At 48.0% G+C, this 12,302-nt stretch overlaps 1 protein-coding gene across 1 annotated transcript in view; it reads left to right on the forward strand.

The window, feature by feature from the left end:
• Vps35l (VPS35 endosomal protein sorting factor like) overlaps nt 1–12,302 on the forward strand; it is a 107,119-nt gene that overhangs the window by 62,060 nt on the left and 32,757 nt on the right. The window contains exons 24-26 of the mRNA XM_075972016.1: nt 1,339–1,437; nt 3,130–3,207; nt 4,486–4,600. Coding sequence (XP_075828131.1) covers nt 1,339–1,437; nt 3,130–3,207; nt 4,486–4,600 — 292 coding nt within the window. The remainder of the gene's footprint in view (nt 1–1,338; nt 1,438–3,129; nt 3,208–4,485; nt 4,601–12,302) is intronic.

Below are 12,302 nucleotides of genomic sequence, written 5' to 3' on the forward strand. Positions count from 1 at the left end.
TACATCTGTGGATTGGCTGGCTATCCAGGCTTCTTCAAAGGATGCCAGCTCAAATGGCCCAATGGAGTATCCATACTGCGTACCTCCCCAAGCTGCTGTTGGGTAGCTCTACCGTCTTCCAGATGCCTCCTTCCTGTCCACTCATGTCTTGTTGTCTAGCTGTCTCACATGGTGCTATCTTTCATGAAGGAACACTGTGGAAGTTCAGGGCTTTGGAAAGCCAAGCCTTAGATATGCAGTGACACTCAGCTCTATTCTGTCGAGTTCTGTTGGTCAAAATGAGGCAGGGGTCATCTGTGAGGGAGAGGAGGTAAAGAGAGCGCATGTCCTGACGGGAGGAGACCTTACAGCGGGAAGGCTTGCTTCAGTCTCTTATGGAAAAATCCTGCCATGTGGTATTCGAGGTCACCTTTGCCTTAATTCTGGGTGGCCCCTGGCTGGCCTGGAACTTCTGAACTGAAGCAGTCCCCCTGCCTCAGTAGCTAGGATGAGAAGTGCACATCACACATCTGGCTTGGAATCCTCTACTTTAATAAAACACCAGAATCCAAACTGACCGGAGTAGAAATGTTGAGGTCCGCTGATAACAACTGTAAAACGGTGGCCTGTCCAAGCAAGGATATTGATGGATGCCATCAATTCTGATGGAGATTCACAATCAGCCTCTCTGTTCCCAGGTAGGAAATGGACCTGGGGACTTGAGAGTTCCTCTCCTTTGTCCTTGGCTTATGCAGCCGGCTCATCAGGAACAATGTATCTTTTCCAGCCTTTGTATGAATGTCATTGGGTCTCAGGTATTAGCCTCACACCTACCATAGTTCAAAATAGTTCCCATAGGAACAGAAAGCTCTGTGCAAACTGATCTGCAGAGCAGTGAACTCTCTCCTGCTGTCCAGCTTTTCATAAAGACAAGGAAAGAGGCACCAAGGGGTTAAGGCGGAGACACTTCCTCTGGCTGCTGAGGTCTCAAGAAACAGTAGGGTGTGGCCCGTATTAGGGAAGCCCTTGTGACAATTTATGTTTGGCGAAAGGCCACAGCTGAGAAGTGAAATTCCATGATTTCCTTTCCTTACTAGTCTGGAAAAATTCTATTTTTGCCCTGCTCCTATTCTGTGGCCTTGGACTTGTTGTTCTTGTCACAGAGCTGGGCTTCTCAGGGTCTTTGAGTTCTCCTTGGACTGAAGTGATACGAGACCTTTGTAGTCAGGGAGAAAGGGGGAGAATGTGTGTGTATCTGAGTGTACATATGTGTGTGGGTGTGCACAACATTTAAACACACGTGTTTGTCTTTCCACTAATAACAACACTGTGCCTTTTCGCATCTCTCTTTGATTCCAGGTCTCCTTCGGCCGTGATTTTGAACAGCAGCTCAGCTTTTATGTTGAGTCCAGGTCGATGTTTTGCAACCTGGAACCTGTTCTTGTGCAGCTGATCCATGTAAGCATTCGTGTCGTAGGTTCTTTCAGTGAGTGTTGATTGCTTATCAATATGCTAGGCTCAATCTGTTCCTTTAGTTATTTGAGACTAGGTCTCATGTAGTCCAGGCTGGCCCCACTATGTAGCTGAGTCTGGCTTTCAACTCCTGATCCTCCTACCTCTACAGCTCCCCCGCTTCACCCCCAGGGCTGGGGTCAAGTAGATTGCAGTCTGATTCTTCAAGCACGCTCCTGCTGCTCTCCTTGTGAGCTGCAAACATGGCTCTCCGGAGACTCACCAGATCCACAGCTGTGCTTATGTCTTTGAGGCTCTTTGTCATATTTTCTTTCTTTTTGTTTCATTGATTTTTTTTTCTTCTTGAATAAGATTCCTGCCCTGCTTCTCAGAAATTTGCTTGTTCTTATTTCTGCAAGGTAGTGGCAAGACTGAAGTGGTCTGCACTGCACTCCACTGATGGGCAGGGGACCTTAGGCCCTGTCTAACCTGAGGTTTGCTGCTTTCCGTAGACTTGCTGACCCTGAGTCAAAAGGCATTAGTAACAGCTCTGCTTATTATTAAATAGCCAACAGCTTGGAAAATAACAGAAAAAGTAAAATAATATATATGTGTGTGTGTGTGTGTGTGTGTGTGTGTGTGTGTATAAAAATCAAAAGAAAAACATTTTTATTTCATTCTTTAAAAACAGTTCCTAAATAACATAGTTACAGACTGTGTGTGGAGCACAGTGCCAGGGTCTAGCAATAGTGAGGCTCTGGGTTCTAGTCCTATATCCAGCAAAACAGATAGAAAGTGTGCCGCTTGTGTAGCTGTAATCCCTTCCTGATGAGGTGTGTGCATACTTGCCATCACTGCACAGCCCCAGCCTGGGAATCAGACCACTGACCACTGCCCTTATTTTCTGTTCCTCATCAGTCCCCTCCACCCCCAGCTCTTTATCACTGCAGAGTGTGGCTAGAAGGGATGTCATCCGGTGCAGCCACACCCTATGTCACACCAACACAGGGTCTGACAATTGCTGTTTCTTAAAATCTGCCCTTGAGTGCAGCACCCTGAGGATGCCATGGTGTACAGTTTGGGAACCAAAACTTTCATTATTCTCTTTAATATCTTTCTATCTATTGAAAAACAGCACTTTCTTGTACTTATTCTCCCCCACCCAGTATGTTATTTTGCACAAATCATTCTAAGCCCTAAATCTAGAGGCTTTATAAAATGGGGTTAGTCATGGTGCCCACACACAGGGCTGTAAGGATCACATGAGTGGGTGGTTGTGTCAGCTGGATAACGTGGCCGTGGTTGCTGCTGTTAGGAGTGGCTGCATCACTCAGTCTAGTCTTAGATTTGGAAGTTTCCCTGAGATCGTGTGCTTGGAATGTGGAACTTGTAGAAATGGGGTAAACAAACCTTGGTTATTCATTAACCCAGAAGAATGTTAATTTGTTCTGCTCATTGGTAGATATGACCAACACAGCGAGTGCCTATGTTCTGCTATCTTGGAGATATTTACTCAAGCCTAACCTGCCTGTTGATCTTAGTATTTCAGCGCAGCGCAAGGGGCCAGCTGGTTAGTCTTGGACCCTGTTTGCGTGTTTGCTTTGCTGTCTGAGGAGCCCGCATCCTAAGCTATGGAAGATGTGACTTTGGGTCATGATCATTTCATCACCATTTCTGTTTTGTTTCTTCACAATGTAGAGTGTGAACCGGCTGGCAATGGAAACAAGAAAAGTCATGAAGGGGAACCACTCCAGAAAGACGGCTGCATTTGTCCGGGTGTGTTCTAAGGATAAGGGCTTCAGACACTGAGCTGTAGAGGCTTTTGAGTTTGCACACTGCTAAATGGCTGTTCCCAGGGAAAGCTAGTGTGTCATGAGAAGGATGGCTTAGTGTTTGATTTTCAAGATTTGTTTTTCCCTAGGAATCAGTGAGCTAAACAGTGTCTGTATTGTTTTCAAAAGAAATGTACAAGAAGCCTAAATTTCTGTATAAATCATACATCTCCAATCTCTAGATTGAAAACATTCCAAAATTGATAAACCTGGACAGCTCCATGATATGACTGTGTTTTGTGTATAAGGTTATTGAAAATGCTGGGTCTAAAAACCCATAGGGGACATTATAGAATTCTGTGTTTTCACTTGGGTCCCCTCCTCAGCATACCTCACTGTGTATTATATACATAAATAATCCAAAATCCAAAACTCTCTGAAACCAGAAACACCTCAGATAAGGGTCACTCATCTCCATGTGTTCTGAGGTGGCTGAGAGAGGCGTTTATATTTCTGTGTGCCAGCTGCCTTCCCTTGAATTTTCTCTAACATGTTAATATAAAATCTTTCTCTAGCAACATCATTTTCACATAATATCTTCATGCCTGTAAATGGAAGACCTAGTATAACTTTTGCCCTTGGTCAGGGTTATATCCAAGTCAAAGTTGGTCTTGAGTAGACGCTCCAAATCACAGTAGAGTGCCCGTATCTTTTAAAATGATGTCCCTTGGGGCTGGAGAGATGGCTCAGTGGTTAAGAGCATTGCCTGCTCTTCCAAAGGTCCTGAGTTCAATTCCCAGCAACCACATGGTGGCTCACAACCATCTGTGATAAGGTCTGGTGCCCTCTTCTGGCCTTCGGCATACACACAGATAGACTATTGTATACATAATAAATAATAAATAAATATTAAAAAAAATAAAATGATGTCCCTTGACCTCCTGCCTCTGTCTTTGGGGTCAGACCCTAACTGACTTTTTAGCCTCCCCGGCTTAGCTGCTTATTACCTCCATACTCCTGGGCCGTCAGTTTCTCCATCACCCGCACAGAGGTGTTATCTATGCATAAGTGCAGCGAGGGGGAAGAGCTATTTTTCAAACTCTCTGCTTTGCCTCTTGCTCCTTCCTCAACTTCCCAGGGCTCATCAGACCTGGGATTGATGATGTGTTTGTGCGTGCATGTTGGGGGGAAGCAATGAGTAAGCGTTATGTGTCTCCTTGGAAACACATGCTGGGTGCACATGGGCATATTGATTGACCATCTGCATCCCCCTTCTCTCTAGGCCTGCGTTGCCTACTGCTTCATCACCATTCCATCCCTGGTGGGCATCTTCACCCGCCTCAACCTCTACCTGCATTCTGGTCAGGTTGCCTTGGCCAACCAGTGCCTCTCCCAAGGTAAGCCTGCTTGTCTCTCTAGCCTTGATGCTCCCTTGTGACTGAAGAAGTCTGACTCAACCACATATATCTCTGTATGTGTGTACTGAGAGATGACACCTTTAAGGGGGAAAAAAAGCAGCAATCAGGCAATATTTTTATTCGTTTTTTTTACCTCAGTTTTTCAAGACAGGGTTTCTTTGTGTAATAGTCCTAGCTGTCCGGAATTTGCTTTGTAGACCAAGTTGGCCTCAAACTCACAGAGATCTGCCTGCTTCTGCCTCTTAAGTACTGGGATTAATTTCATGCGCCTCCCCTGCCTGGCTTAATGAATAGTTTTAAATGTTTCTCTAGCAAGAAACATGGAGTCAGGCCACGCAGAGGCAGATGGAGACAGATGGAGGAGTGAGAGATTTTTCTGTTGTGCCCTTCTCCAGTCCATTTCAGGACCGGTCTGGCAGCCAAACATCTTGGGCTAGGGTGCCAACCGAGCCTGAGAAGTTAGGGCTGCTTGGCCACAGCAGGTTCCGGGTTGTTTTTTATTCTTTCTGTTTGTGGAATCTAATCTTTGGATGCTGTTGGGGGTGACAACTCCACTCTCTCTGTGTAGTTTACCTGAGAGACTTCTTCTAAGTATCAGAGGGTGCTGGGGAGGAGAGACAGAGAAGGGAGGGGTGTAAGCTCAGCCCTAGCTCCTGTGCATGGATAGAAACAGTACTGCTATGTTAGAACTCCAGGATGCTGGGCCTTCACCCCGACTTTAAGCAACTGCTGGGCACAGCAATGTGGTGTCTGCTTCATGTTTAAAAATTCATCTGATGATTTTTGCTCAAGTCCAAATGCAATCACACTAAACCTTAAAAGCCCATCACTGTCATTCTGAAAGCCACACAGAGCAGTTGCTGGCCAAATAAATAATACGGTCAATTACTGAGAAGGAGCGAGCTAAATATGAAGCTCATGGGAGCCGGTTGCTTTTGTTTTTGTCCCCGAACATCCTCCCATCTGGGCTGGCTCTAAAGCGTCACCCTTCCAGTTCATCTCTGGCTTGCCTTCATCCTGCTTTGATTACGTCTCCATTTTCAGGCTCTGTGTCTACTAGGGCTGAGTCCAGAGTCTTGAACCCCCTGCAGGCCAGCTCAGGATGCTAGAAAAGGCTAGGTTCCATCTGTTTATGCACAAGGGTCCCCACACGTAGCTAGGATCATGCTGGCATTTACTGCAGATATTCTTGCCTGTCGTCTTGGGAGCGCTAAGAAGCCACAAAAGCCTTGTACGTCAGTGTTTTCCACCTAGAGATGAGCCACAATTGCCCGACTGCCTTTTCTTTGAGTCCCCACTCCAGTAGCTTCTTGTCCTTGCTTGTCAGTGGCTCAGAAGAATGTGTGTTTTTCTAAGGAGGACATGGGAAAGGAAGCGAGAAGAAGCACTCAACCTTCCAATGGAGTGAAGAGTCTGGAGAAGTGGGATTAATTGCCTATATTCAGCCACCAGCAGGGTGTGCTAAGGCCCTGGTTGATGGCTTTCAAGTTTCCAGAATACAGTGGGGCTGCCCCTGCTTCTGCCACTTAGGGAAATAGATGCCCTTGGATAAGTTGGCTTCTTCATGCTCCAGTTTATCCATGTGCAAAGCAGAGGTGATGGCAGGGTTACATCTGAGTTGAGAATGAATGCAGTCATGCCCAAGAGCACTGGACCACTGATGCAAAGTAACTACAGAGCTGGAGTCAGCACCGCTGTCTACAACCACGGTGTGACATTGGCAGCACTCTTCTTTGGCGGTTTTGAGGGACAAACTCAACTCTGGGTGTCTGTGCCTTCCTCTTTTTTTCCCCCTTTCTTCTCTCTTCCTCCTTCTTGTCTGTCTGCATCTATGTGTCAGGCCCTCTCTGTCTCAGCAATCTTGGCTATGTAGCCCTCCCTGGCCCACCTCAAACTCTGGATTCTCCTGCCTCAGCCTCCAAAGTGCTGGCATTCTAGGCCTGCGCCTCCACATCCAACCTTTCAGATTGATTTCTCACCTGCAAAACCTCGAGTGTGCGGGGAAAGCCAGTTTCAAGATTAATTGGCTGAATTGTGAATTGGGCTGCAAAATAGGAATGTGCCGTTCTCTGCAGCAGAGGCCCAGGGCAGCGAGCAGAGCGGTCTGCTGTCATCTTAACTAACAGTGTCTCTCCCTCTCCGAGCTCGCTGCCTTTCTTGCAGTTTTATTTCTATTTTCCTGTGTTCATGAGAAGGCCGTACATCTGTACAATGAAACACGTTCCTATCAGCCTCCTGTCTCCTCCCCTCAGTCCCTCTCTGCCTCCTTCAACATGTCCCTCTTCCAATTTCATGTCTGTTTTTGATAGCCCACTGAGTCCAGTTGGTGTTGCCCATGTGTGCATGGGTGTGGGGACACCCACTGGAGTGTGGGAAACCTCATGCCGCATCTGGAAGAAGGCATTTCACAGCATGCCTCCCAACACATTTGTTTGTCTGTTTGCTCATTTGTTTGTTTTTCGAGACAGGGTTTCTCTGTAGCTTTGGAGCCTGTCCTGGAACTAGCTCTGTAGTCCAGGCTGGCCTCGAAATCACAGAGATTCACTGTCTCTGCCTCCCGAGTGCTGGGATTAAAGGCGTACACCACCACCTTCTGGCAATTTTTTTTTGATTTTTGTATATTTTAAACCTAGTGTCCTCTATTTTTCCTTTTTTATGCATTTTATGGGTTATTTGAGAATTTGATACAATGTATTGTGATTATATCCACACACCTCACCCAACACCTCACAGATCCACCCCATTGCACCCAGCTAACTTTGTGCCCTCTTGTTTCTTGTTGTTTTATTAAAGCTATCAAGTCCAATCTGTGCTGCCAATACACTCTTGGATCATAGCCATCCCCTGATGTGGCTGACCTTCTGCATTTATTTCACTCCCTCCCCCAAGACTCAGGGATCACTGTGGAACAGAGGGCAGAGTGTGAGAAATAGTGTAAGTCAGAGGAAGGACAACCACAAGGACATTGTTTTCCAGACACACAGGGCAGTCGTACATAAAAGTTCATAGTGTTTCTGACGACAGCATTCACTACCTACCTGTGCCCAAGCCGGACAAAAACTCTGCATAGTGAAGGAGGCCTGAAGTCCCAGCCTGGGAGCTGTTGGGAGAGAGAGAAGCAGTCTTCTTCCATCTTCCCACCTCCTTTTCATCAGTGTTCCCTGTGCCTCAGTGGGGGTTGTGGCAGTGGGGTTGAGGTGCTGATGTAGACGTCCTGTTTAGTGCTGAGCACCCAGTGTCCTATTCTCTGCTTCTCTGCATTGACTGCTGCTCACTGCAAGAAGGGAGCTTCTCTGGCCAAGGCTGAGAGCAGCCTGGGTCTGAGGGTGTAAACATGAATATTTATGACAATATGACCACATGATGGGTTAGGAAAATAACAATAGCGGGCTCTACATTAGGGCCCGAGACGCCCCAGCCATGGGCTTTTGACCACAAAAGCTAAAAGTGTGGGTATGGCAGAGGAGACCATTTATGTTCTGTTGCTGGGTGTGTAGACTAATGCAGTTACTTGGGAAATCAGTCTGGAGGGTCCTCACGAATCTAAAGATAGAACTGCTGAGTGACCCAGCAGTACCACTCTGGTTGTACAGCCTACACAGAGGAACTTGCACACCCACGTTCCCTGTGACCTTGCTCTGTGGTTTTGATTTAATGGGAAGAGTGAGGATAGTGGCTTCAGATAACTGAAGCCCACAGTTAGTAAACTAAGTTCAAAACAGCACATTTTGAAAAAAAAAAAAGAATTTCAGCCGGGCGGTGATGGTGCATGCCTTTAAAACCAGTACTTGGGTGGCAGAGACAGGTGGATCTCTGTGAGTTTGAGGCCAGCCTGGTCTACAGAGTGAGTTCCAGGACAGATTCCAAAGCTACAGAGAAACCCTGTTTTGAGAAACCAAAGGGGGGAAAAAAGGAAAAGAAGAATTTCAATGAAATCACCTTGCATGGATGGGCAATACTACTCCCAGATTTGTGTCATTTAATGAAAACTGCAGTGCAGGGCACGGATACCTCCCTGGGAGTTACTGTTTCGGGAGGCCCCAGAGGTCTCCCCTTGGCTACCCATCATAACTTCATGGAAAGACTTCTGCTGAAGACACCTCACACTTTGGCTGTAGAGCACAAAGAAACCAGTCTCAAGCTGATCTGGAGACATCCTCTTTGCTGGCTAGCTTCCATAGTGCCAGAAGGTTCTGTGTAGCTGCTGTAGGAGGAAAGACCTCAGTGGTCCTAACTAGCACCGCACTGTGAATGCTGCAGTACTGACTTGCAGAGAAAGGTGCCCCTGGTGCAATAGTGGCATGACTGTTAAGGGTGGCCTCGGGAGAAAGGTGCCCCTGGTGCAATAGTGGCATGACCGTTAAGGGTGGCCTCGGGAGAAAGGTGTCCCTGGTGCAATAGTGGCATGACTGTTAAGGGTGGCCTCGGGAGAAAGGTGCCCCTGGTGCAATAGTGGCATGACTGTTAAGGGTGGCCTCGGGAGAAAGGTGCCCCTGGTGCAATAGTGGCATGACTGTTAAGGGTGGCCTCGGGAGAAAGGTGCCCCTGGTGCAATAGTGGCATGACCGTTAAGGGTGGCCTCGGGAGAAAGGTGTCCCTGGTGCAATAGTGGCATGACCGTTAAGGGTGGCCTCGGGAGAAAGGTGTCCCTGGTGCAATAGTGGCATGACTGTTAAGGGTGGCCTCGGGAGAAAGGTGTCCCTGGTGCAATAGTGGCATGACCGTTAAGGGTGGCCTCGGGAGAAAGGTGCCCCTGGTGCAATAGTGGCATGACCGTTATGGGTGGCCTCGGGAGAAAGGTGCCCCTGGTGCAATAGTGGCATGACCGTTATGGGTGGCCTCGGGAGAAAGGTGCCCCTGGTGCAATAGTGGCATGACTGTTAAGGGTGGCCTCGGGAGAAAGGTGCCCCTGGTGCAATAGTGGCATGACTGTTAAGGGTGGCCTCGGGAGAAAGGTGCCCCTGGTGCAATAGTGGCATGACCGTTAAGGGTGGCCTCGGGAGAAAGGTGTCCCTGGTGCAATAGTGGCATGACCGTTAAGGGTGGCCTCGGGAGAAAGGTGTCCCTGGTGCAATAGTGGCATGACTGTTAAGGGTGGCCTCGGGAGAAAGGTGTCCCTGGTGCAATAGTGGCATGACCGTTATGGGTGGCCTCGGGAGAAAGGTGTCCCTGGTGCAATAGTGGCATGACCGTTAAGGGTGGCCTCGGGGGCCTGCTCCACAGAAGGACATTTCATTCCTGCTCTTAGAATTCTGGCTGTTTTCTTTTTCCGCAAACATTTTTATGAGTTAAATTTGTTCTTTGGCAATTTTATACACGTACATAATGTGTTCTGTATCTCTCGCCCCACCCTATCTTATCTCCCTTCTTTTAAGCTTTCGTTTTTTTCAGTGTACTTTTTAAACATTTCTGTGCTAGAGCACAGTTCACATGTTGTCTCAGGAAAGCCTCCTCAGCCCCCACCAACCCTAGACAGACAAGAGCAGGCCAGTTCAGTCGTCAAGGCTTTCTCTTGCTTTCATTGCTTCCTCACATCATTATGAACTAGTATATAGGTCATTGCTGCCCAGCCTTTCCCCACTTCCTCAAGATCACCAAGCCCAGAGACCTTCCTTTCCGTTTGCTGTGTTAGCAGGGCTCCTGGCATTGTCTACATCACGCATGTTCTGTAGGTGCTTCACAAGCAAGTGGTAACTGCGTGATAACAGTAGTTGATAATTTTCTTTTTATATTTTTTCTTTATTTTTGGGGAGAGTGGTGAGACAGGGTTTCTCTGTGTAGTCCTGGCTATCCTGGAACTTGCTATGCAGACCAGGCTGGCCTCAAACTCAGAGACCCACCTGCCTCTGCCTCCTGAGTGCTGAGATTAAAGGTGTGTACCACCAACACACAGCGATTCTTTTTTTTTTTACTAAGTTTATTTAAAAAAAAAACACAGTGAAACAGCTTACCTGAGTTAATGGGAGCCCATCAACCTCAGCCTGACAGTGAGGGAACCAGCATAGAAGCAAACTGGGCCCTCTGAATGTGCGTGACAGTTGTATGGCTGGGGCAGACTGTGGGGTCACTGGCAGTGAGACCAGAGTTTATCACTAGTACTTGTACTGACTTTTTGAAACCCATTCTCTTTGGAAGGATACCTTGCTCAGCCTAGATATAGTGGGGAGGGCCTTGGTCCTGCCTCAAAGCAATGGGCAATTCTTTCTTATCTGTTCTTAACAACAGGATCCTAGAATCCTCCACTGGTCTTATACTCATTTTGTAGTTGAAGATGACCTTGAACTTCTGATCCTCCTGCCTTCTCAGTGCTGAGATCACAGGCATAGGCCACTACACCCAGTTCATGGGTGCTGGGGGTTGAGCTCCTGACTTTGTGTATGCCTGGCCATCACTCTGCCAACTGAACTGCATCCCCATGTAGTGATGTCCGCAATAGTAGTGATGGAAGTGCCAGGCATAACAATCCATGCCTGTAACCCCAGCAATTTGGAAGCTGAGGCATGAGAATCCTAGTTCCAGGCTAGCCTGGCCTACGGAATAAGCCCCCCCCGCCCCCCCACACACCTTGAGAAGCAAACTGAAGACAAATGGACTCAGACATCTCAGAGCGAGGATGTAAGTAGTAAGCAGAGGCATCTGTGAGGAAGACAGCCCCACCAGAGCTGTCTGTGGGTGGACTGACTTTATATTTCCAGTAGGAGAAAGCGCAGTGGGTGCTAGCATGTGCTTAGACCTCAGGGCTCATTGGTTGGAGCTGCTGTGCGGGTCAGCATGAGGAGCCTGGGGAGGCACAGAGCAGGCACTGCTGCAAGTCCACTGATGGGAGTCGGTGGCTTCTGTCACCAGGGCAGGTGGCAGCTGAGGAAGCAGCAGGGCACAGCGGTAGGTGGGAAGAGGGCTTTGGCATTTCCCCTTTCTAGAAGGTGAGAAGCCTCTTTTGAAGGAGAAAACTGGTTCCTGTCACTCACCAGGCTCTCAGCATCTGTGTGGAAGGCCACAGTTGTGACTCTAGTGGCAAAGCATCATCTGAGTATGGCAGATGTGTGTGACTGTGTCCCCCAACCTCGAGGCCTCTTTGACCAGTTATAGCGGGAACAGCTCACAGGTGAGCGGTGGCGGTAAACCCCTGTTCACATCTGAGCAGACAGAACTTTTCTGCCTCGGGGAGTGAGGTGACCGGGGATGAATGACAGTTGCTGATGAAACCTCAAGAAAGAGGCAAAAGTGAGTCTCTCCACCCCAGCTGTGGCTTCCTTCCTTGAGCAGGCATTTCTTGTTCATTTTTTATATGCAAAACGTCATACTAAAAGCAAGAATGCATGCGGAGCCCCTGTGTTAACCAGGGAGAGCCAGTCTGTTGATTTAGTGCATTGGACAGCATGTGACAGTGTCTTTCAGTGTGTGCATGCATGGACTCTTAGAGCAGAAAGGAACGAGCTGTCTTAAAAGAGCCAAAAAGCTTCTCAAAACAGATGGCATTGAGAACCTAGGAGGTGGGGTGGTCTGGATACCCACAGTGCACCTGAGGACATTCTAGAGACTGGTGATGGCACAGGAAAGGGCTAGGGGCCAGGAAGCAGCAAGGACAGTCCAATGGGGTGAGGAGATGGAATTTAGAAGATAGATCAAGGCGAGGCGCTGAACTCCCAGCAAGCAGCTCACTTTGTTCTGTTCGTATTAC

This window comes from Microtus pennsylvanicus, chromosome 5 (genome assembly GCF_037038515.1).
Source record: "Microtus pennsylvanicus isolate mMicPen1 chromosome 5, mMicPen1.hap1, whole genome shotgun sequence".
Classification (NCBI taxonomy): Eukaryota; Metazoa; Chordata; class Mammalia; order Rodentia; family Cricetidae; genus Microtus; species Microtus pennsylvanicus.